Source organism: Schistocerca piceifrons, chromosome X, assembly GCF_021461385.2.
Source record: "Schistocerca piceifrons isolate TAMUIC-IGC-003096 chromosome X, iqSchPice1.1, whole genome shotgun sequence".
Classification (NCBI taxonomy): domain Eukaryota; kingdom Metazoa; phylum Arthropoda; class Insecta; order Orthoptera; family Acrididae; genus Schistocerca; species Schistocerca piceifrons.
Genome location: NC_060149.1, coordinates 118,859,990 through 118,885,375, shown reverse-complemented (window position 1 = coordinate 118,885,375; position 25,386 = coordinate 118,859,990). Strand labels below are relative to the sequence as shown.

The window sequence follows — 25,386 nt, the reverse complement described above, 5'->3', positions numbered from 1 at the left end:
ATGTCAGTGAAGAGCAAGGAGAACTCTTCCACCAGGTCATCAAAGAGGTGAAAAGACACCAAGGGAAGGTGGAATGCAAAGATGATGGCTGACTACCGTTCTGTGCTAAAGAGAGATGCGGCCCTGGAATATTCCGAGAGGACAGTTATGAAGAGTCGTAGAAAGAAGGAAATAAATGATGCGATTCTTTATGTAAGTACAGCGAATATATACATGTTTTTTAACCTTAAAATATGATCATATTAAAATTGACGTGTTTCCAAATAGCAAGCTCCTGTTTCCAGAAACAGTAGCTTTTTTTCGAAGAGGTATTCTGAGTCTTGTGATGGTGTGTGTCTGAAAATAGAAACTGGTTCTTCCGAAACTCGTAACTTTTAGTTTTATCAAATTTTAATGTGATTAACATTGTAAGAGCTGAAATACTCTATTAAATTGTTGAATTACAACTGCAACTTCGTTTGCATCTAGCTATGGATAAAATATATAGGTGAATTTTGTGCGCGAGGGATACAAGCAACTACCAGTAAACCACCTCGGCGGCACGACAGTAATATTTTGGTAATCACGTCCCATGCATTTAACTGCCTGATGTTGGAATCCCACACTCTCGCTATCTATCAACTAGACCGGCTGGAGCTACTCTCTGGTGCTAGTTTGATTGCTGCCACCCTTTTACCCTTATCCTGCTTCGCCGCGCCTGTCAACTAGTCTGGCTAGAGTCGCCCTCTATTGCCGTGTTGATAGGTGCAGCCATGTTTGTCGCCGTTTCCTGTCTTTGCCATGTTTCGTCCTCGCGTACCTGCTTGCTGCCGCCATTTCCCTGTTTTCGCGGCCGCCGTCGCCGTGTGTTGCTGACGTCTCGGAGACACTTAGTCGCCGGCCACTTGCTCATCGCTTACAACTCGCCCGCAACGCGTCGTCGTCGTCCTCGCGCCGCTTCTGTGGCTATCTACATCACTCACTGCCACTCATCGCCGTCCGCCATCACGGATCTTCCCACCACGTCAATAATCTACAATAGTGTCCAAAAAGTCTTTCCCAGATTACATAAATTGATAACTCAGGCTAGAAGTAAGATACAAATATGAAACTGGTGTCTAATTGTTTACAAACTATCAAAGTTTTTTTCACACATCAGTAAACTTCAACATGAGCACCCTCCCCTCCCCCATATGGGGCCTGGGGAATGAAATGACAAAAGCGGAAAAATTGGATTTCTGTAGTGTTCAGCGAAACGGGGCACTAGAAGACTCCTGAAAAAGATCCCAGCAAAGGGCTCGAAACGAATATTGAAGCCATATTCATTTTATGAATTCAAACATCTTTTTCTTGCTGCAACATACACTGTCGAGTCACATTAATGAGACCACCTGTCAGAAGCCTGTATAATAACATTTTACAGCGCAGACTACTACGAGACGCGCAGGAAGAGAGGCTCTCGAAGCTCAGACGGAAATGTGGAGCCATGTCGATTCCAGTGCCTGCTGCAGCGTTAGGTTCGTTGGTTGAGGATCTACGGTGTGAACACACAGATTCTCTATTGGGCTTAAATGCAAAGTGTTTGGTGGGCAGGGGATTATGGTAAACCGATTCTGGTGCTCTTACAACCACACACGTCGACTGCGAGCTGGGTCACATGTTGCATTGTCGTGCTGGTAGAGGCCATCGTGCTGAGGAAAAACAAACTGCATGTTGACCCACTGTGTCTTCTAGAATGACGAGATCGCCCAGGGAATGGCACGAAAACGTTCGCTAGACCATAACGCTCATGCCTTCGGCCTGGACCCTTCCGATGATTGTTAAAGGGTGCTTGCTTTCAGATGTTTCACGCCGATGTAGCATGAAACGTGAGTCGTCTAAAAACGCGACCAGTCGCCAATCAGTGGACGTCCAATTGCGGTATTGGCGTGAAAATTGCAGCCTTCGTCGCTGATTAACTGCAGTCACCCTGGGCGCATAAACCAGGCGCCTGCTACGGAGAGCAGTTTTGCCGTTTCGGAAATGCTTTCCCCCTTGTCCTGAAAACCAACTATCATGCCTTTATGAGGGCAGATAAACTTCTCCAATCCCGCCGGCAACTGCACATTTTCCGCACCCCCCGCCCCCAATACGCTTTATATACCCTCCACTGCTAGCGCTGCCTTTCTGCCGTGTGGGAGTGGTTATTTCACGTTGATGTATAATATATGTGCTGGTCACATTAATGTGACTGGACAGTGTAATATTTATTTACGTTCCGGGCGCTTTTCGCCTTTAATAACGGTAGGTGGATCAAAACAAAATGTCCAGACACTCTGTGACAAAAATGGTAGTGAAACAGAGGATGACAGACTAAAGGCCGAAACACTAAATGTCTTTTTACAAAGCTGTTTAACAGAGGAAGACTGCACTGTAGTTCCTTCTCTAGATTGTCGCACAGATGACAAAATGGTAGATATCGAAATAGACGACAGAAGGATAGAAAAACAAATAAAATCGCTCAAAAGAGGAAAGGTCGCTGGACCTGATGGAATACCAGTTCGATTTCACGCGAAGGAACTTAACCCCCTTCTTGCAGCGGTGTACCGTAAGTCTCTAGAAGAGCGTAGCGTTCCAAAAGATTGGAAAAGGGCACAGGTCATCCCCGTTTTCAAGAAGGGACGTCGAACAGATGTGCAGAACTGTAGACCTATATCTCTAACGTCGATCAGTTGTAGAATTTTGGAACACGTATTATGTTAGAGTATAATGACTTTTCTGGAGACTAGAAATCTACTCTGTAGGAATCAGCATAGGTTTCGAAAAAGACGATCGTGTGAGACCCAGCTCGCGCTATTCGTCCACGAGACTCAAGAGGGCCATAGACACGGGTTCCCAGGTAGATGCCGTGTTGCTTGATTTCCGCAAGGCATTTAATACAGTTCCCCACAATCGTTTAATGAACAAGGTAAGAGCATATGGACTATCAGACCAATTGTGTGATTGGATTGAAGAGTTCCTAGATAACAGAAAGCGGCATGTCATTGTCAATGGAAAGAAGTCTTCCGAAGTAAGAGTGATTTCAGGTGTGCCGCAGGGGAGTGTCGTAGGACCGTTGCTATTCACAATATACATAAATGACCTTGTGGATAACATCGAATGTTCACTGAGGCTTTTGCGGATGATGCTGTAGTATATCGAGAGGTTGTAACAATGGAAGATTGTACTGAAATGCAGGAGGATCTGCAACGAGTTGACGCATGGTGCAGAGAATGGCAATTGAATCTCAATGTAGACAAGTGTAATGCGCTGCGAATACACAGAAAGAAAGATCCTTTATCATTTGGCTACAATATAGCAGGTCAGCAACTGGAAGCAGTTAATTCCATAAATTATCTGGGACTAGGCATTAGGAGTGATTTAAAGTGGAATGATCGTATAAAGTTGATCATCGGTAAAGCAGATGCCAGACTGAGATTCATTGGAAGAATCCTAAGGAAATGCAGTGAAGCACTGGCTCCGCCACCAGGTTCAAGTGGCTCTGAGCGCTATGGGACTTAACATCTGAGGGTATCAGTCCCCTATAACTTAGAACTACTTAAAACTGACTAACCTAAGGACATCACACACACCCATGCCCGAGGAAGGATTCGAACCTGCGACCGTAGCGGTCGCGCGGTTCCACACTGAAGCGCCTAGAACCGCTCGGCCACAGCGGCCGGCCCTCCAGCGTCAAACAAGGGCGTATATGCCCTGTCGGTACAAATTCTCGTCCTGGTGGCCGAGCGGTTCTAGGCGCTACAGTCTGGAACCGCGCGACCGCTACGGTCGCAGGTTCGAATCCTGCCTCGGGCATGGATGTTTGTGATGTCCTTAGGTTAGTTAGGTTTAAGTAGTTCTAAGTCTAGGGGACTGATGACCTCTGGAGTTAAGTCCCATAGTGCTCAGAGCCATTTGAACCATTTTTCATGCTGGAGGAAGGCCATAGAACGGGATGGAGATTACGTGGAGAAATAGGGTGTGTAGATAAAACACCATTGTTTCGTGTGTGTAATTCTCATTATGTTCAATAAAGAGTTGTTGAAGAAAAAACTGCTGTTCATTACTTTCTGGACAACCCTCGTACCAACAGATCAGAGGAAACGCAGATCTGGACAAGACAGACAGCAAAAAATAATAAACCAATATTTATATACTTCCTGCGGAAATGGTCACACCAATGATCTTGTTATTGAAGTACACTACTGGCCATTCAAATTGCTACACCACGAAGATGACGTGCTACAGACGCGAAATTTAACCGACAGGAAGACGATGCTGTGATATGCAAATGATTAGCTTTTCAGAGCATTCACACTAGGTTGGCGCCGGTGGCGACACCTACAACGTGCTGACATGAGGAAAGTTTCCAACCGACTTCTCATACACAAACAGCAGTTGACCGGCGTTGCCTGGTGAAACGTTGTGATGCCTTGTGTCGTGTAAGGTGGAGAAATGCGTACCATCACGTTTCGACTTTGATAGTCGGATTGTTGCCTGTCGCGATTGCGGTTTGTCATATCATGACATTGCTTCTCGCGTTGGTCGGGATCCATTGACTGTTAGCAGAATATAGAATCGGTGGGTTCAGGAGGGTAATACGGAACGCCGTGCTGGATCCCAACGGCCTCGTATCACTAGCAGTCGAGTTGACAGGCATCTTATCCGCATGGCTGTAACGGATCGTGCAGCCACGTCTCGATCCCTGAGTCAACAGATGGGGACGTTTGCAAGACAACAACCATCTGCACGAACAGTTCGACGACGTTTGCAGCAGCATGGACTATCAGGTCGGAGACCATGGCTGCGGTTGCCCTTGACGCTGCATCACAGACAGGAGCGCCTGCGATGGTGTACTCAACGACGAACCTGGGTGCACGAATGGCAAAACGTCATTTTTTCGGATGAACCCAGGTTCTGTTTACAGCATCACGATGGTCGCATCCGTGTTTGGCGACATCGCGCTGAACGCACATTGTAAGCGTGTATTCGTCATCGCCATGCTGGCTTATCACCCTGCGTGATGGTATGGGGTGCCATTGGTTACACGTCTCGGTCACCTCTTGTTCACATTGACGGCACTTTGAAGAGTGGACGTTACATTTCAGATGTGTTACGACCCGTGGCTCTACCCTTCATTCGATCCCTGCGAGATCCTACATTTTAGCAGGATAATGCACGACCGCATGTTGCAGGTCCTGTTCAAATGTGTGTAAAATCTTATGGGACTTAACTGCTAAGGGCATCCGTCCCTAAGCTTACACATTACTTAACCTAAATCATCCTAAGGACAAACGCACACACCCATGCCCGAGGGAGGACTCGAACCTCCTCCGGGACCAGCCGCACAGTCCATGACTGCAGCGCCGCTCGGCTAAGCAGGTCCTGTACGGGCCTTTCTGGATACAGAAAATGTTCGACTGCTGCCCTGGCCAGCACATTCTGTAGATCTCTCACCAACTGAAAACGTCTGGTTAATGGTGGCCGAGCAACTGGCTCGTCACAATACGCCAATCACTACTCTTGATGAGTGGAAGCTGCATGGGCAGCTGTACCTGTACACGCCATCCAAGCTCTGTGTGATTCTATGGCCGGGTGTATCAAGGCCGTTATTACGACCAGAGGTGGTTGTTCTGGGTACTGATTTCCTAGCATCTATGCACCCACACTGCGTGAAAATGTAATGACATATCAGTTCTAGTATAATATATTTGTGCAATGAATATCCGTTTATCATCTGCATTTCTTCTTAGTGTAGCAATTTTAATGGCCAGTAGTGTAGTAGTTTGAAGACGAACGTGACGCAGTCTAATAACTCAGAAGTTTTTACCTTCAGCGATCTCAGTCTGGTATGTGGTCTGTAGTGAGCTTGTTTCCGAGTTTAGGGCTCGAGTAGTGAGCTCCGAATATTCCGAAATACCGTAATAATTTGAGCGCCGGAGCCGAAATTTTCCGATCGTTCGGAGTCTGTTGTTGCTTAGGGCTGTTGCCGCCTGTCAGGTTAAATTATAGGCAGAGTCTCTCGGATAAAATTAAAGTATCCGGGCGGAGAGTTTTGACGAGGCGAGGATGGCAGAAATAGCCGTGACGGTGCGCGCGCAACGGCGGCGCGTACTGGGCGGCAGTCGGCGCCGGGCAGTGCGAGCGCGACCGCGGCGCGGCATGGAGGCGACGCCGGCGCACACGCAGCGGCAGCTCAGCGAGTTCCAGGAGATCATCCGGCGCATGGACTCCGTGCTGGCGCCGCGCGCGCATTCGGTGCGCGTCAACATCGGCATCGACGAGGACCTCAAGATGATCCTCGACATGGACCCCAGCATCATGGACGCTACCACCCCGGCCGTCACTGAGCCCGCCGCCGTTGTGCCGCCGCGTCCCACCTGGTAAACAAACCGCCACGGGATTCTGCCAGTGCCGGCGAGAGCCGATATTGCGTGTGCTCCCTATCACCACGACTTGTGCTGTCACGATTTTCGCAGTCTTTTTTTCACGTCGCGAGAACTACTTTACGAATTAAATAACGTGTTGTAGTTACATTGTAGTGCAATGACTGTGTGGGTCGGGAACTGTTCCTCATCAGAAAGCGACAAATGGGATGTAAAAGCCACTGATTGGCAGTATTAGTATGTCATTAATTACATAATTACCGTTTCGATTGCACAAAGATATTTTGGTAACGCTATGACAACATCCCTCTCCTAAAATGCGAAGTGAACGAGCACGAACTTGACACTTCAGTTCAAATGGCTCTGAGCACTATGGGACTTAACTGCTGTGGTTACCAGTCCCCTAGAACTTAGAACTACTTAAACCTAACTAACCTAAGGACGTCACACAAATCCATGCCCGAGGCAGGATTCGAACCTGCGACCGTAGCGGTCGCGCGGCTCCCGACTGTAGCGCCTAGAACCGCTCGGCCACTCCGGCCGGCGACACTTCAGTACTCAGGTCTGATTGTTTCCTGTAAAGTGACTTGTAACGTTGTGTTTATTTGTATTTTAAACAGAAAGTTATCACGTAATAGGGGGGAGAGTGTGGCAGATATGATACGCGAGTTGGGATGGAAGTCATTAAAGCAAAGACGTGTTCGTCGCGGCGAGATCTATTTACGAAATTTCAGTCCCCAACGTTCTCTTCGAGCCCAACCTGCATAGGTAGGAATGATCATCAAAATAAAATAAAATAAGAGAAATCAGAGCTCGAACAGAAAGGTTTAGGTGTTCGTTTCTCCCGCGCGCTGTTCGGGAGTGGATTGGTAGAGAGATAGTACGATTGTGGTTCGATGAACCCTCTGCCAAGCACTTAAATGTGAATTGCAGAGTAGTCATGTAGATGTAGATGAAACAGGATACCTAGCGTGTGTGTGGAAACGATTAAAAAGGATTTTGAAATACGGGGATAACTGCTCTACCGTCCGTAAAGGTATTTATCTATGAAACTCTACATTTGCACACTTCAGAACCACGAATCACCGAAGGAATTATATGGTGTAACGTATAGTTACCACCACCATATTAGCAAAACTCATTAATGAGGTGCTACTTGGCAAAAAGCCAGACTGTAGAAAAGATGTCGTGCAACACCTCAAGCTGCTGTTTATCTTCTTCTTGTGCAACCAGTTTCGTCCAAAGACCATTATGCGGCAACAATTTTTTGTTGACGGCAAGAGTTACATAAATAAATAAAAAACTGTCAATATAATATTTATAACTAATGAATTTTTGACATTTTGTTTTTTATGTGTTATATACCACTTGCTATTAACAAAAATTTGTGCTGAATAATAGTCTTTGATGTAAGCCGACCGCACAATAAAGAATAAACTGAACAGCAGTCTAAGGTGTTGCGTGTTATCATTTCTAGAATTTATAAAAGCTGTGGAATACAATCGACAAAAAATATTTTTAAAAGCTTAATATTTGCTTGAAACTGTGTATGTTCACATTTGCAGTACCGTAACACAGTCATATTTCCAAAAATAGAAATTGGTGTATTGCCTTACGTTCATCCCTTATTCCTTAACGAATTGGAAGTGTGGAGGTTCGGTCAAGTCATCACGATGTGTGGACATACTTCATAATTTTCTTTGTGCCGCACTGCAGTATTCCAGTATCAAAAGCCTCAGTGATCACATTTTTGCAACGAGTTATCCCATTCTTGTAATCACTTGCAAGTCCACCTTTACACTTACATGACGTGTAATGGAAGAACGTACCACTTCACAAGAACTCCTATTTTGGGAAATATGACTGTGTGACTATGGCGTATGTTAATCATTCCGATTCAAGCAAATGTTTAGTTTTTGCCAAATAATGCCTCATTTTTGACTAACTGTAACGCGAAATTGTTCCTTCGACGACTTCTGCGTTTTTAGTCTTTAGGTGACCTAACCGTCAAGCAGTGATTGTGCGGTGTTACAGAGAAATGACTTTGATGGGCCGTAGAACATATATTTCTAACGTTAAAATCGGTTTTAGCCGTTCGGGAAAGGGTACTTACCTTGTCAGATAACTTGTCATCAATAAATAAATTATCCATTTTTTATCAGTTTGAAACATAAATTTTATGTAGTGCTTTCTACTGGTTTCTACAGTAATTCCGTCAAGGATATTAGCCTATGCGAGCTTCCAGTAGACCCAACGTGAGATACTGTTGTATCATACTGTGTGATTCAGCATTAATGAACAGGCTCGTCAAGGGTTCACCCCAGAAGTTGGCGAAGTGCTGAAACTTTGTCCTCTGCACTCCGGGGGAGCCTTTTTCAAATTCTACTGCAACCATTTCAGTCTAGGCGCATAATATATACTGTGTCGCTATGAACGAATTCTGGGCTGATTCTTCAACTCCGGAGCCGGTTATTTGGTGTGTGTCTGTTTTAATAGTAATCCATCTTTGAGAGTGCTATAGATTAGATTTTAAAGCGAAAATAACAAAGGAAGAAGTTGAGAGAGGCATCCACAAATGGAAAAGAGATGTGAAATGCTCGTAGTTTCACAGACACATTGCAAGAATAACTAAAATTTTCCATCTGCCTGCAGTCACAAAATTCCTTAATAGGAAATCATGAATATTTCCTTCATTATGATAAAGCTTTCGTGGCAGTCGGTACGGGTCACAGTTTGTTGAACGTATCCTTAATTTTTTTAGAATACGAAGCGTAATCCAGACCCCTCAGGCGTTCACGTATTTTAACGTAACTATCCTTTTTGACTTCAGCCATAATAATAATAGTAATGATAACGTAGGGTATAGATGGACAACGATTTCCTTATCGCCTGTCACTAAATCATCACCATCATCATTATTATTATTATTTTAACGTAACTATCCTTTTTGACTTCAGCAGTAATAATAATAATAATAATAATAATAATAATAATAATAATAATAATAATAACGTAGTGGCATAGATGAACAACGACTTACTTATCGCCTGTCACTAAATTATTATTATTATTATTATTATTATTATTATTGCTGCTGAAGTAAAAAAGGATAGTTACGTTAAAATAATAATGATGATGATAATGACGATGATGATGATGATGACTTTTTAGTGACAGGCGATAAGGAAATAGTTGTTCATCTGTGCCACTACGTTATTATTATTATTTATTTAATAATATTATTATTATTATTAAAATCAAATACAGTGCACTTTCTTTCAGACAGCGTGATAACGATGGTGCTCGGAAACTGGTCACACTGATAAGTTTGAGTTTACAAGTTTATCAAATTCTGAATGATAGTGACTGTTAGAACTGTTGCCGCGCGGGATTAACCGATCGGTCTGGGGCGCTGCAGTCATGGACTGTGCGGCTGATCCCGGCGGAGGTTCGAGTCCTCCCTCGGACATGGGTGTGTGTGTTTGTCCTTAGGATAATTTAGGTTAAGTGGTGTGTAAGCTTAGGGACTGATGACCTTAGCAGTTAAGCCCATAAGATTTCACACCCATTTGAACATTTTTGTTAGAACTGTTAGTTACTTCCTGTGCTGTGTGTGCTTGCTATCGCATTTGTTGTTTACGCGCTGTTTTGGTCACCCAGCAGTTGCCAACGGAATCGTCGACTTCGTTCTGATGAATAGTTCCTTCTGCCGTAGAGTCTGATAAAGTAACTGAGGTAGTTCGAAGAACGTGCGTCGCAGAGGTGCGCGAGTGTCGGTACGTGGTGCTTAACAATAGCGAAGGCAGCGCGGCGCAGTGATTTCTTCCAAGAAACCGGCGGCCCGGTGGCACCTTAGCGCGTCGTGAGCTGTGCTTCGCTGCCAAGACGGCAGCCGCGCAGTAGGTTTCCTGTGTTGCAGAACCGCTCCTCATGACTTCCGGCATTCGTCGCTGACAAACGTCTCGGCCGGTTCCGTCTGCATTGCGGTCGTGTGTGGCAGACGAGATCAGTGCCTAATATAAACGTTGATAAAGCGAATCTGCTACGAAGAATTCAACAAGTTGTAGAGTAGCGGCGCAGATTTTACTACCTCGCTGTCAGCGATGACTGGACCTCCTCCCCCTCCCCTCCCCCCACCACCCCTCTCGCACGCCAATGCAATGCCACCGCAAACGCAGTGGCCTGGTTTGCTTACAGACTTCATAAAAATTACGTGTGCCACTCGCGAGTATTCTGTCAGATTTGTTACCGTACGGCGAAAGTTGCTTTACGTAGCTTCGGCCTTGAGACATGACTGCAGAGCGGCGTTCTTTCAAAGGTCAACTTATTAGCGGAAAATGCGCACAACACACTGCTCTGTACCTTCTGGGCTCCTCCCTCGTTTTCCGGCACACACACACACACACACACACACACACACACACACACACACACACACACACTCTTGCGCGCTGTAGCACAGAACCGTCTGCTTTGCATCGAAATTAGCGTATTATTCAGTTGATATTAGGTTGGTGCATAAGTTCGTAGCGTTTTTGTTTTGTATGTTGGTATTCCGGTTGCTATTGGTTTATTTACGATAGTCATTTTTTATTTGTAGTTCACTGCTGCTATTTGAGTTTACATGCTGTAGCTCTTGTCATTTGGAGATACTAGGTGGAGCTGTGGACGCTAGAAAATGGAGTGCCAAGTAGAGGAAGAACATTTTCGACATATTCGTCTGTTTGAGTTCAGTAGAGCGTGACAGCAGCAGAGGTAGCCGTAAACGTTTGCGCCATTTGTAGGGATAACACTGTTGGACAGAGCACGCCAAGAAAATGGTTTTCTCGTTTGAAGAAGGATCGTTTTGACATCAGCGACTCCCACGTTCAGGAAGACCTTCGGGGTTTTATGTAGACCGTATAAACGCACTCGAGAACTCGCAAATGTGATGAACTGTGGTCATTCCACCTCGTGCGACATTCGCATGCAATGGGGAAGGTTCAAAAATCGAGTGTATGGGTACTGCATGCTCTAAGCCAAAATCTCAAAAATCAGTGGGTGGCCATATGTGCATCCGTGCCTGCTCGTCATCAGTTATTTCTTGAGTAACACCGACAATTCCTGTCCTGTATCATTACTGGTGACGAGAAGTGGTGTCTGTATGGTAACACGAGGAACAGAAAGTAATAGTTGAGCCCATACAAAGCAGAAACTCTCCGTACCAAGACCTGCGCGCATCCACAAAAAGATAATGTAATGTATCTGGTGGAACATCGATGGCGTGGTGTTGCTTCCCCGAGGTGTAACCATCAGTGCTGACTTTTATTGTCAACAACTGAGACGTATTGCAGCCGCAGTCCAAGAACAACGACCAAGAAGACTGCTTGAAGTGATGCTACTCTACGATAAAGTCCGCACGCATTCTGCTAGACTGACAAAAAAACACTATACACGATTTGGGTTGGGAAGTCATTCCGCACCCACCTTGTTCGTCTGCTCTTGCGCCCTCAGATTTTCGCCTTTTCCTTTCTCTATCGAACAGCCTTCAAAGAACTTCGTTTCCAGATGAAAATGCGCTCCGAATATGGCTGGACGAGTTCTTGCCTCAAAACCAAGTGATTCCTATAGTCGCGAAATCGGAAAGTTACCCCAGCGTTGGCAGACTGTTGTAAACAGTGGAGGGGGAAATATTATTGATGATTAAAGTCTCTGTTATGTGTATCTGTTGTGTTTATTAAACTTATGGAAAAACTCTATGAACTTATGCAGCAACCCATTACATTAGTAGGTTCACACTAAAACGACTAGATTATTCTTTTATCTGTTTTCTCTTCTCTGTGTCCAAAAGGCCTAAGGTTTCTTTCTAATCCATTGGGGTGGCTTCTTAGTGATGGTACCGTCACTGCTGGGCATGTGATGAGAGTGCATCATGTAATGTAAGGGAGAGGGAACTCTTGTAGTCTGTTCTAAATAATGTTATTGTATCATGTCCATCGTTAATTTCTTGTGATTATTCTTTTTGTGTACCTCCATTAGTTAGATTATATTCTCGTAACAATTCAAAACTAGGTGGCGCAGTGGTTAGCACACGGGATTTGCATTCGGGAGGACGACGGTTCAAAGCCGCGTCCGGCTATTCAGATTTAGGTTTTCCGTGATTTCCCTAAATCTCTTCAGGCAGATGCCGGATGGTTCCTTTGAAAGGGCACGGCCGATTTCCTTCTCCATCCTTGACACAATCCAAGCTTGTGCTACGTCACTAATGACCTCGATTTCAACGGGACGATAAACCCTAATCTTCCATCCATCCATCCATCCATCCATCCATCCATCCTTCCAGTCCATCCATCCATCCATCCATCCATCCATCCATACTTCTTCCTCGGTCACTGAGCAATTCGAAAACTGTTAGTGTGAACACAGTCATCGTTGTAAAATCTCTTTCCCCTCCAAATGTTCTTTCAGCTTTACAGAAAGGTGGTAATTTCGTGATGCATGATTTGGACTCGCCAATCAGTTTTGGCCCCCCCCCCCCCACCCCAAGAATCGTACTGTCCCGCCCACTTCAACTCTGAAGTACGTTTCCATTTGCCGCGCCGTTTCGCTCGCACATTGTGATGCACCTGTTATTCGTACTGCAGCAGAAATGTGTCTGCAGGAAACCCGGAACATTCACTCTCTTCTGACAGTGCGCCACTCTTCTTGCGCAGTGGTCTGAGACTGAGACGACGTGTGTAACTTAATTTCTGACGTTCGTATGTTTATAAAGCCTGCAACGTGACACATGAATACTGCCCGCTTCACGTATGTCTTGGCAATGGATTCCTGTCCGGTCGACATCGAGATCGTCAAGAGACGGTTCGAATGTAGTGATTATCATAGTTGCTGTAAATTGCCTTTTACACAGCACACGCATTGATTTACATGTTAGTTCCTGCAGAACGGAAACGGCATGTCTACTCACTTGGGTACCTATTGAAACAGTTATCTACACGTACTGGGAATTAGTCAAGGAACTTCAGGAACCCCCTGTATGTGGATGTTGCTCGTACACCAGAAAAAATGTTAGTCACCACCAGGACACCTCACATCATGTAACAGCTCAAACACCCATCAGTGGATAGGCGACGTCGTGTCTTGGCAGTTTTCAACCGTATCTGGAGCGAGGGTGAGCCTCATCTCAGTGGCGAGAAAGCGTGATCTTTTCGGGACTAAAACGGGGTAAGCACTCCCTTGAGAGGGACAGATATGGCCCAATTCGTCTTACTAATGTTCTCTGAAAGTTGATCGAATGTATGGTGAGCTGGTGGCTGTGTTGGTACCTTAAGAGTCTCCGGCTTTTTTGTCTCTGTTCCAGGGCGGTTTTCGTCAGGGCCGTTGTAGAACTGATAATTCAGTCTGTCTGGAGTCTGCAGTCTCCTTTTGCCCTTAGTCAACAGCTTATCGCTTCGACTTGCAAAAGGCTTATGACGCCGCGTGGCGTCATCACATCGTTGTTACCCTACATGAGTGAGGTATCCAGTGCCAGGTCCCAATTTTTGTCCGGAACTTATTGCACACCCTACTTTCCGAGTTCTAGTTGATGTTTCCCGCAGTACTCCCCATGTGAAAGTGAATGGAGTCCCACCTATTGAGTGTCCACCTTTTCCTAGTGACTATTAGTGGTCAAGCGGCAGTTGTGGTGTCCACCCTGTCACCCTCCACGAATACTGACGATTTTTACATCCACTATTGCTCCTCTACTGTGGGTGTTGCTGGACGCCAACTGCAGGGTGCCATACGAAAGGTGCAGTCCTGGGCTCTCACCCATGGATTCCAGTTTTCAACTCGCAAGACATGCGCCATGCACTCGTGCCACCATTGTACTGTCCTTCCATAACCCTAACTCTGCTTTGACGACCAGTTGCTCAATGTGGTGGAGTCTGGTCGCTTTCTGGTACTGATCTACAATGCCCAGTTGACTTGGCTTTCCTATCTTAACTTACTTAAGTATATGTGCTGTTGCCACCTTAACACTCTTAGCTGCCTCAGTAACACCAGCTGGGGCGCAGACTGCTTTGCACCTTACAAAGCTCTGAGCCTGTCTTGTCCTGATCGTGGGAGTCTGACATGTAGTTCGGCATCACCTTTAGCATTGTGGATGCTAGATCTGATACACCATTGTGGGGTCTGATTTGCTACAGATGCCTTTCGAGCCAGTCCTGTGAATAGCCTGTTCGTGGACGCTGAGGTTCCTCCACTACACATCACGTGACAACTACTGCTTTTCAAAATATGATGCACATTCGCTGCTCCCCTGAATATCCGAACTATCCTGTCCTTTCTCCTGGTAGGGAGGTCCTTCTTCCACAACAGAAGTCCAGGACTGGAGTCAAGACTGCAGTTTGCGTACAGTGTGTCTGCTCTGAACTCCAACTTGCCCCACTGTTGTCTCTTGTCAGGGAGCAATTGCTTATGCCCCCATAGTGTTTACCCTGCCCTCGGATCTGTCTCGACCTATGCTTTGGACGAAAAGGCTGTTAACCGTATACACTCCTGGAAATTGAAATAAGAACACCGTGAATTCATTGTCCCAGGAGGGGGAAACTTTATTGACACATTCCTGGGGCCAGATACATCACATGATCACACTGACAGAACCACAGGCACATAGACACAGGCAACAGAGCATGCACAATGTCGGCACTAGTACAGTGTATATCCACCTTTCGCAGCAATGCAGGCTGCTATTCTCCCATGGAGACGATCGTAGAGATGCTGGATGTAGTCCTGTGGAACGGCTTGCCATGCCATTTCCACCTGGCGCCTCAGTTGGACCAGCGTTCGTGCTGGACGTGCAGACCGCGTGAGACGACGCTTCATCCAGTCCCAAACATGCTCAATGGGGGACAGATCCGGAGATCTTGCTGGCCAGGGTAGTTGACTTACACCTTCTAGAGCACGTTGGGTGGCACGGGATACATGCGGACGTGCATTGTCCTGTTGGAACAGCAAGTTCCCTTGCCGGTCTAGGAATGGTAGAACGATGGGTTCGATGACGGTTTGGATGTACCGTGCACTATTCAGTGTCCCCTCGACGATCACCAGTGGTGTACGGCCAGTGTAGGAGATCGCTCCCCACACCATGATGCCGGGTGTTGGCCCTGTGTGCCTCGGTCGTATGCAGTCCTGATTGTGGCGCTCACCTGCACGGCGCCAAACATGCATACGACCATCATTGGCACCAAGGCAGAAGCGACTCTCATCGCTGAAGACGACACGTCTCCATTCGTCCCTCCATTCACGCCTGTCGCGACACCACTGGAGGCGGGCTGCACGATGTTGGGGCGTGAGCGGAAGACGGCCTAACGGTGTGCGGGACCGTAGCCCAGCTTCATGGAGACGGTTGCGAATGGTCCTCGCCGATACCCCAGGAGCAACAGTGTCCCTAATTTGCTGGGAAGTGGCAGTGCGGTCCCCTACGGCACTGCGTAGGATCCTACGGTCTTGGCGTGCATCCGTACGTCGCTGCGGTCCGGTCCCAGGTCGACGGGCACGTGCACCTTCCGCCGACCACTGGCGACAACATCGATGTACTGTGGAGACCTCACGCCCCACGTGTTGAGCAATTCGGCGGTACGTCCACCCGGCCTCCCGCATGCCCACTATACGCCCTCGCTAAAAGTCCGTCAACTGCACATACGGTTCACGTCCACGCTGTCGCGGCATGCTACCAGTGTTAAAGACTGCGATGGAGCTCCGTATGCCACGGCAAACTGGCTGACACTGACGGCGGCGGTGCACAAATGCTGCGCAGCTAGCGCCATTCGACGGCCAACACCGCGGTTCCTGGTGTGTCCGCTGTGCCGTGCGTGTGATCATTGCTTGTACAGCCCTCTCGCAGTGTCCAGAGCAAGTATGGTGGGTCTGACACACCGGTGTCAATGTGTTCTTTTTTCCATTTCCAGGAGTGTAGTGTTTCGCCAGCTGTTCCTGGCCAGGATGCATTTCCAGGGTTTGGAAGAGGTGTACAATGACAGCTCTACAGTCGTCAGGTGAACCGGTTTTGCCTACACATTTACAGGGTGCAGTGAATAACGCTCCCTACAAAACGAATGTAGTGTATTCACTGCAGAATTGGTGGCCATCACTTGTGCGCTCAATCATATTTGTTCTTGCACCAGAGAGACGTTCTTGATCGCCAGTTACTCTGTGAGTAATTTTCAGGCTATTGATCAGTGCTATCCTCGACAGCCACTGGTCGTGACTGTTCAGGACCTCCTTTCTGACCTCCATCAAGCTGGACGGTTGGTCGTCTTCATTTGGACATCAGATCAAATTGGGATCCTGCTGACCAGTTGGCTACCAGCATGCTGACTTCAGAGATGGGGGTATCGGAACTGGACATTGAGTCAACTCTATGCCGTCAGTTCTTGGAGGCTTGGAAGACAGAATGGTGTGCCCTGGTTTTTCTGAGCAAACTGCGAGCAATTAAAGTGACCACGACTATGTGTCAGTCTTCCCTTCATACTTCTCGCAGAGAATGTTGTTCTATATTGAATTTGCTTTGACCACACGTGGCTGACACGTTGCCACATCCAACGACGTGAGGATCTGTCTCACAATGTATGGTGCCCATATGATTGTGGCCCATATCTGACTGTAGTGCCCTAAATTGGCCACTTTACAACGAAACCTTGAAGTTGCTGACACTCTGCCTCTGGTGCTGGCAGATGACGCTGTAGTGGCTGATCTGGTTTTACGTTTAGTTCATACCCTTCCATCAACTGCTCCTACCCAGGAGGCCCATGGCTGCCCTTGCTCTGTGGTCCAGCCTGGCTCCTGCCCTTCCGACGTTTTTAATTCACCTGATTCTTTTACATCTGTCGTTAGTTCAGTGTGTCGTCGTCGTCTTTCCTGAGATTTTATTAATTGGTCTTTGTTGTTAGTGTTCTTGTGGTAGTGTAATGGAGGGTGAGGAAGCGCCGGTCGAGGAGTGCGCCTCTCATAGCATACCATGTCCCGGGGGCCTCTGGCTGCTTTCAACTCACCCACCTTATCCCTCTCACTTCTACGGGTCGGTCCACAGCATGCCCAATACCCATTGTGAGTATATAGAAGAAATAACAAAACGTGGTCGCTGAGGATGTTGAATTATGCACCCTAGTTCACGTTCACGGTATTTCCTGTCGGGTTTGAAACCGATTTTCACTGACAGCGCGACACTCTCCTCCGGTTCCTACCGACTAGGATCTATTTACGACCACTGTTCTTTCGTCGCGTTACTTGGATGCGAGTAGTACACCATTCCTTGCAGACTCGTTGAGCAAACCGGGCGGCTTTATTGACGGTGTGGTCATGAACACTAACTTTCAGGTGAGGCCAACCATCGCCTGAATCTATATTTTGAAAACAAGTTTTTTGTTCACTTACTATGGTAACATTTGCAGAAGGATTGCAAATATTTAAGTTCTAAAAACGTAGTGCCTGCCTACTTCATTTCTAGAAGTAATGGCCAGAGGTTCAGGCACAGGGAAAAATCGAGATTTGCTGGAGTATATCACGTTACATGTGATAGGCGTAATTCGAGGTAAATCGGCCAAACCGGTAGAAATTTTATATTAGCAACCCAGGCTCAAAATCAGCTTTAAGTACCCACCTACAGGAAACTGGGCATTCAGTTACATCTCTCCCCTCTTGTCGTCAGATACTGCATCGAGAAAGCAAGGGCAGTACACTTAATATTTTGGAGTAATTGGAAATTTATCGCTCATGAAATACTGCACAGACGGATTTACGCGATAGAAACCTTTTCGCTACTCTTGATTGTTTAAATAGGTTGTTTATTGATTCCTAGAAGCATATTGTTTATGCATTGCTTTAGATGTCAGCATATTCATCCCCTTGCATTTTGGCGTATTAGTTGAGTAACACTGTATTGCCACTTTCCATCCTTCTCGTCGGTACACACGAACCGGCGCTCCGTATCTGTGCGCATGCGCCGTTGCCCGCTGGGTCTCATACCAGCGTTCTGCCAGTCTGGTTCAGTTTGATGCCGACTTCCCTCCCGGAGCAGTCTACGGATAAGGTATGTGTTAAGCTTTGGTTCTTTCGTATTTGGCTCCTTCTGGAAGTTAGGCTACGTTTATTTGAGTGTATGTATTCGGATGTTCTTACGGCACCTACGGTTTTTCCGATTTCTTCCGTTTTTCATAGTTGCTGAGATACGCCCTTATTTTTTAGGTTTCTTTCGCGCCAAACCATTTTAACTTAGACCAATGCTTACAGCCAGTACTTATTTTTATTGCTTTGACGATAAACTGTGGAGCTGGCTATAATTGTTGTTCCTGTGTACGGTCATGATTTAAGAGATACTGTTAGCACACTTCTCCTAGCGGCCGTATGTGAACATGCGCGCGTATTTTTAAAAAACTGGTTGTTTTGAAGAGTAAATGTGTTGTTCCTCCAGTGTACAGATCACCCAGTGATGCATTTTAAGAATACGAAACTGTTCGTGGTCTTTCAGTAAAGGAGTGGTCGCCGGCGTGCTCAGACACGATAGCTTCTTTCTGCAGTTTTCGTCGACACATCTTCCCGAGCTGAGTGCGTTCAGCCGACTGGCACGTACGAGTACACACCAATGCCACGACTTCTGCTGGGAAGCGTCGCATTACCGTCCGGTACCGGTTCTACACAACCTACAGCTATTCAGGGCGACGAGTATGTTATTTTAAGGAGGTGACTGATATTTAAAGTGCAAGAATGGGAACTGTAACCCTTCTGTGGCCCGGGGACCTCTTGATGGTTCCATTACTAACGTTTTCAGAAGGACTGGCAAACATTTCAGTTCTAAAAACTTAGTTCCGACCTACTTCATACTTAGAAATAATAGCCAGAGGCTCCCTCAGTCAGAGGGAAGACTCTAGATTTGAAAGTTAAAAATCTTCGGAAGTATATTGCATTGCATGTGATGGGCGCAGTTCCCAGGTAAATCGGTCGAACAGGTAGAAATTTTAAGACACGCTTTAAGGAGCACACCAATAAACCAGGCTTCAAATCAGCCTTAAGTACCCATGTACAGGAAAGTGGGCTTTCAATTACGATCTCCCTTCTTATCTTCAGATGTTGCATCAAGAAAGTAAGGGCAATACACCTAATATTTTGGAAGAATTGGAAATTTATTGGCCATTAAAAAAAAATTCCTGATGAAACAAAGCACAGACGGATTTCCAACATAGAAACTTTTTTTCTGATATCAATTTTTTAACTAAGTAGTTAATTGGTTCCTTGAAGCATATTGTTTATGCATTGCCTTTAGATGTCAGTCTATTCATCCTCTTGCTTCTTGGAGGATTATTTTAGCAACATTGAACAACCATGGGCACCCACATCGTAGTTTGTAAGTGGAGGGGGTGGCGGTTACACCGAGGGTATATAATATTTATTTATGGAGTATTTTTGATATTTTGGAAGACGAATGATGACTTTTAAGTAGCCATAAAATGTTCCATGTCCGATCTGGTTAAAAACCTGCATAATACCGACTTTTACATAATTTTCTCGAAAGAAAAACACCTGACTACACTATATATGGGGGCGGGGGCGACCGCCGTTGCCTCCGGGTGTGGGCGACCTTTCCATCCTTCTAGTCAGCACATACTAATCTGCCCTTCCGCAACTTTGCGCATGCGCCGTTTCCCGTGGCGTCTCAACAGCGTTTTGCCAGTCTAGCGTAGTTTGATGCCGGAGGAGTCTGCGAATTGGATACGTGTTCTGCCTTACGTCTTCCTTATCTGGTTCCTTCTGGAAGTTAAGCTATGTTTATTTGACTTTGTTTATTGGGATCGTCTTACGGCACCTGCGGTTTTTCTGATTTCTTCCGTTTTCATAGTTACTGGGATACACCCCTTTTTTTTATAGGTTGCACTTTGGGCCTAATCATTTTAACTTGGTCCACTGTATATAGCGAGTTACTTATTTTTATTGCTTTGACAATGAACGATGGGACTTGGCTATAATTGTTTTTCGTGTATACTACAATGATTTAGAAGATAGTGTTAGTACACTATTCCTAGCTATCATATGTGGGCATGAGCACGTATTTTTAAAAATTTTAAAAACCGGTTACTCCAGAGAGTAATTATGTTATTCCTCCGGTCTACAGATTACTCGATGATGCGTTTTAAGAATGCGAAACCGGTTGTGATCTCTCAATAAAGGTGTGGTCACGGGCATGCCTAGATACGATAGCTTTTTTGTGCCTTTCTCGTCAACTTGTATTACTGAGCTGGTAACGTGTAACCGAATGACACGTACACGTACACACCAATGCCATGACTTCAGCGGCGGAGCGTCACATTACCATTCAGCACCGGTTCTACACAATCTGCAACTATCCAAAGCGACGAGTATGTTATTTTAAGGGGGTGAGTAATATTTTGGACTTCGAGCGAGAAGACCCAGTGCATTTGTTTTTACATGAACTTTAACTTTTCAGATTTTGTGGTCGTGGTTTCTGCACTAAATGTGTGTGATTATAAGGAGTAATACGTTTTTAGTTTTCTGTGTGGCTTTCTCTTAAGAGTACCGCCATACGTGGTACCAGTATTTTCTCGTGAATGTTTAATTTTGCTCTTTTTGGCGCTCGAAGATATTTGTGCTGGAATCTTAACAATCATACAAGCCTTACTTCAGATTCCCCAGTTTCGGTAGACATAAAGTCTTGACAAGGTTTTGAAAATTGCGATGGCTCCCCTTCATAATTACCTCCGTTTTTTTATTTTATTTTTTTATAACGATCATACCTACATTTGTCTGTCGTAACTGATCATTTTGATTACTTGTGTGTGTGTGTGTGTGTGTGTGTGTGTGTGAGAGAGAGAGAGAGAGAGAGAGAGAGAGAGAGAGAGAGAGATACCAAATTGCACCTTTGTTCGTAGTCAAAGTTAACCTGTAAATTTTCCTACAAGTGGCTGTATAAAGTTACGTAGGGACTTCAGAAATTGAGTTGCGTATTGTCAGGAGAGAGAGAGAGCATATGTTCCGGAGGTTCAGCATACACAATTCTGCTGCGGCACGGATAACAGGTGCATCATAGCGTGCGATTGATATGACGCGGCAACTGGCTTAATCCAGAGTTGAAGTGCGCGGCACGGTAAGATTCTTGTGGGTAAAATTGCACACAGATTCACCCTGAAAGTCTGACGATGTATGGACCAAATGAAATTTTGGTTCTAGCTGTAGTGAAATGGGACCAAAAACCTGACCAATCATCGTGAGTGATGCTGACTGGGAAGGAAAGCCATATGAACATCGACCACAGACGACAGTGTCCAGGGGCCCTACTCTGTATCGTTCATACCGATCGGTGCGAATAAAACTAGCAACAATCGTCTTTATACTCTAGCTTGTCACAAGTATTTATCTGCGATCGAATCCAGTAGACAGAGATTAAAGGTTCCCGCCACAATATTTTCAGACTATACCACCATATATGAAACATTTTGATTCATCAGATGCATGTTATAAACTACAACGAACTTCTATAGCTGCACTCGCCACACGTTCTACGTTCTCGAAAAGGCGTTTTTTAAAATTTTGTTTTTATGAACCAAATCGCTGATGTATCATACAGGAAAGTAGGCTACTTCATCATTTGGATCTCTAGGAACCAGCTGCAATCACATTCTGTGCATCTTCTTATTCTTTGACACTCTCTTAAACAATTTTTTGCTTCATGGAGATGTGTTCTGTCTATGCAACTAATTGAAGGCAGTTTATACCCATACGTGTTTCACTTCTTGTATTTGTGAAGCATCATCACGAATAAAGGAAGCGAAATGCGTATGGCAATTAACAAACTGCCTTCAATTATGAAACTTCCTGGCAGATTAAAACTGTGTGCTGGACCGAGACTCTAACTCGGGACCTTTGCCTTTCGCGGGCAAGTGCTCTACCAACCGTCCTCACAGCTTTAATTCCGCCAGTACCTCGTCTCCTACCTTCCATTAGTTGCATAGTTGGAACGTACCTCCATGAATTTTGAAGCAACTAAGGAACGATGGAAAACAGAAAAAATGACGAATTTTTCGGGTGTTTCTATAGATATATTTGTATAATGTATTACTACACTCCATTCCTAACTCATATTCCGAAACGTAAAATACAAAACAAGATGTCGATGTGAATGAGAATAAAATATAATGTGACAATTACGACAGTTTCCAGAACACAGTCAATATTATATCGTTATCATGCTTTCATGGAAGCCTATGGTCAGCTAAATTTGAGCAGTATTACGTACCCTAACCACACTTTTCGGTACTGTGAAGAATGGCATGCCTGTGTCGGCTGGTAGCCACTTAGAGTTCGTGCCGCTGTGGCGCTGCAGTGCGCATGCGCGGACCTGAAGCAGATTGCTTTTCATTGGTTGGCGCAAGAACTGACAACAGCGTTTCGGTTCGCTAGGACCGTTCGTTATCGCTTTCGAAATGCTTACTGAATAATGTTGGGGCTCTGTTTCGAAAACAAGACCGTTCGGTGCGCTCGCGTACCGAACCGATCGGAAATGGCGGAAAGATACAGAATAGGGCCCCAGGCAAACGTTTCGGCGAGCGGAAGGATCATATGAGGAAAAGAGATTTTCCAGCAATGAGTGTTCTCGGATGGCTTGTTCAACGAAGCAATATCTATCGTCTAGGAACTGAACGATTGGTAGAATATCACTTTGAGTTGTAGCACAGCATTCAATAAAAGTTAAAAACCAAATAAAAATGGTGTCAATAGCGTTTCCAGAGTTTTATTCATCAGCAACCAATTTCAGCCCTTTTCTCATCTTTTGGCTTTTCCCCACTGCGATAGAGTAATAATACATATTCAGTATAGAGTGATGAAAATATGGCTAAACGACGTCTGACCACTGGAGGCCATATTGTGGCAGTCTGTTTTCACTATTACCGTCGAGCAAAATGGAAGCACAAAGATCGCCACTAGACATCTGCTGTCACCTCAGCGTTCCATCCTCTGCCATGCTACCTGTGGTTGGGCATCGCTGCAATGCAACTATCGATGCTGGCAAGCCATTGCTACAGCAAACAAATGCAACCATTTGTGCTGCAGTGAGCACATAGAAGTGCCCACAGGGGCCAGTCTGCACACGACAGCAATTACATTATGCCTGTCAGTTCGTTTCTTTTAGTTAAATTGAGAATGATAGAATTAGACATGTAAAATTTTATGTATGTAGTTTTTGTATTTATTTCTGTATGTATTTTACTTATACATTCGACTAGACAAATCAATGTAGCATATCACACACATGATTGGTTGTCAATGATATAATGCTGTAGGCGATGGGCGGAGCTTACAATGTATAATCTCGGCTAAAACTGCAGTGACATCCTTATTTCTACTGATCTCGCCCCATCTGCCGCCAACAGCAGCCATAATCGATATAACATCGTACTTTGTAGTTATTGTAGCCTATATTTTAGACGCTGTTTAGACATATTTTCATCCCTCTATTACTGCATTGCAGTGGGAAGACTCCTGAAGATGGTATGAGGAAAGAGCCGAAACCGGATGGTAACGAATAAAAATCTAAAAACGCTATCGAGACTGTTTTTACATGATTCTTAGCATTTTAAACCTGTCGCTGCTTTGCTCCAATTACAGAATGCTTTCTAAAATTTTAAATTCAATAAAAGTTCTTTGGCCTGCCATAATAATGTGTAACTTAATGTTTTAAGTCCCCTCGTCGTTCAGTGGTCATAGGAAGGTTCAAAATGGTTCAAATGGCTCTGAGCACTATGGGACTTAACATCGGAGGTCATCAGACCCCTAGAACTTAGAACTACTTAAACCTAAGGACATCATACACATCCATGCCCGAGGTAGGATTCGAACCTGTGACCGTAGCAGTCACGCGGTTCCGGACTGAAGCGCCTAAAACCGTTCGGCCACCGCGTCATATCACGGCAAGGGCATACCAGCAACCACAGAGCCATCCATACCTTGTACGACACGTTGGTGTTCAAACCTATCTTCCGTTTGAAGACAGATTTACCTTTTTGTGCGTTTCTACGTTAGAAATAACAACGTTAGCTTTCACACAGTCATCTGGTATCACGTATGTAAACTGGTAAAAGCAGCTGTCGAATGACATTTATCTGAACCACGATTTACAAAGAACGCTGACAGTGAATCTACCTGACAGATTAGAACTGTGCGCTGGACCGCAACTCGGCACTCTACATATACTTATTTGCGTGTTCTCTTGGGTAAGACCCTCTGTGGGACACTGTATGGCGAAGAATGGCTTAGCCATAGCGTAAGAGTCGTTTACATGATATATATTTCTTGTTGCAAATAAGTATATGCTGTTATGAAACTTCGTGGTAGATTAAAAGATTCAAACTTGACTCTCGCGTTTTGCGGAGAGTGAATGCTCCTGTGCTGTAAATCTTGCATGGGATAGCTGATTCGAGTCGACAGCGTACTTCCCGCTGCAGAGCAAGAGGCACTACACGTCTGTTCAATATCGCTTTTGGATTGACAGCTACGAAGGAATTAGTGGTGTGAGGCTCACGAGGAAGACACGGCACACATTCAGCCTTCCCGTGACAACGACCCACGGTTGCCATTCCTTCACCACCACCGATACAACACTGTCTGTTTACACAGTGCTTCGGTTTCAGGCAGCTTACTGTCCTGTGGGGGTCGTTAAATGTTACCAGTGTTAAAGTTCGACGTTGCTCCCTTAGCCAGTGAATTGCCGTATGGGGTCGTTCCAGAGAAATGGTTTGGTCTTACATGGCTACACCCTCAACAATTGTTCTTGATAATGCACACAGCCATTTTGTTGTTGCTGACAAGATGCATTCTTCTTGGCAGATTAAAACTGTGTGCCGTACCGAGACTGGAACTCGGGACCTTTGCCTTTCGCGGGCAAGTGTTCTACCAACCGAGCTACCCAAGCACGACTCACGCCCCGTCCTCACAGCTTTAATTCCTTCAGTACCTCGTCTCCTACATTCCAAACTTC

The 25,386-nt window shown here is 45.5% G+C and overlaps 1 protein-coding gene across 2 annotated transcripts in view; it reads left to right on the top strand.

Annotated features, from left to right (window-relative positions):
* Positions 1-25,386, top strand: part of LOC124721134 (microphthalmia-associated transcription factor) — a 378,231-nt gene that overhangs the window by 76,120 nt on the left and 276,725 nt on the right. The window contains exon 1 of one of the 2 annotated variants that reach the window (XM_047245947.1): positions 6,149-6,380. The exons of the other annotated variant lie outside the window; for it this stretch is intronic. Within the exon in view, the coding sequence (XP_047101903.1) occupies positions 6,160-6,380 (221 nt within the window). The 5' untranslated portion in view covers positions 6,149-6,159. Of the gene's footprint in view, positions 1-6,148; positions 6,381-25,386 lie in introns of those variants that run through there. 2 annotated transcript variants of the gene reach the window in all.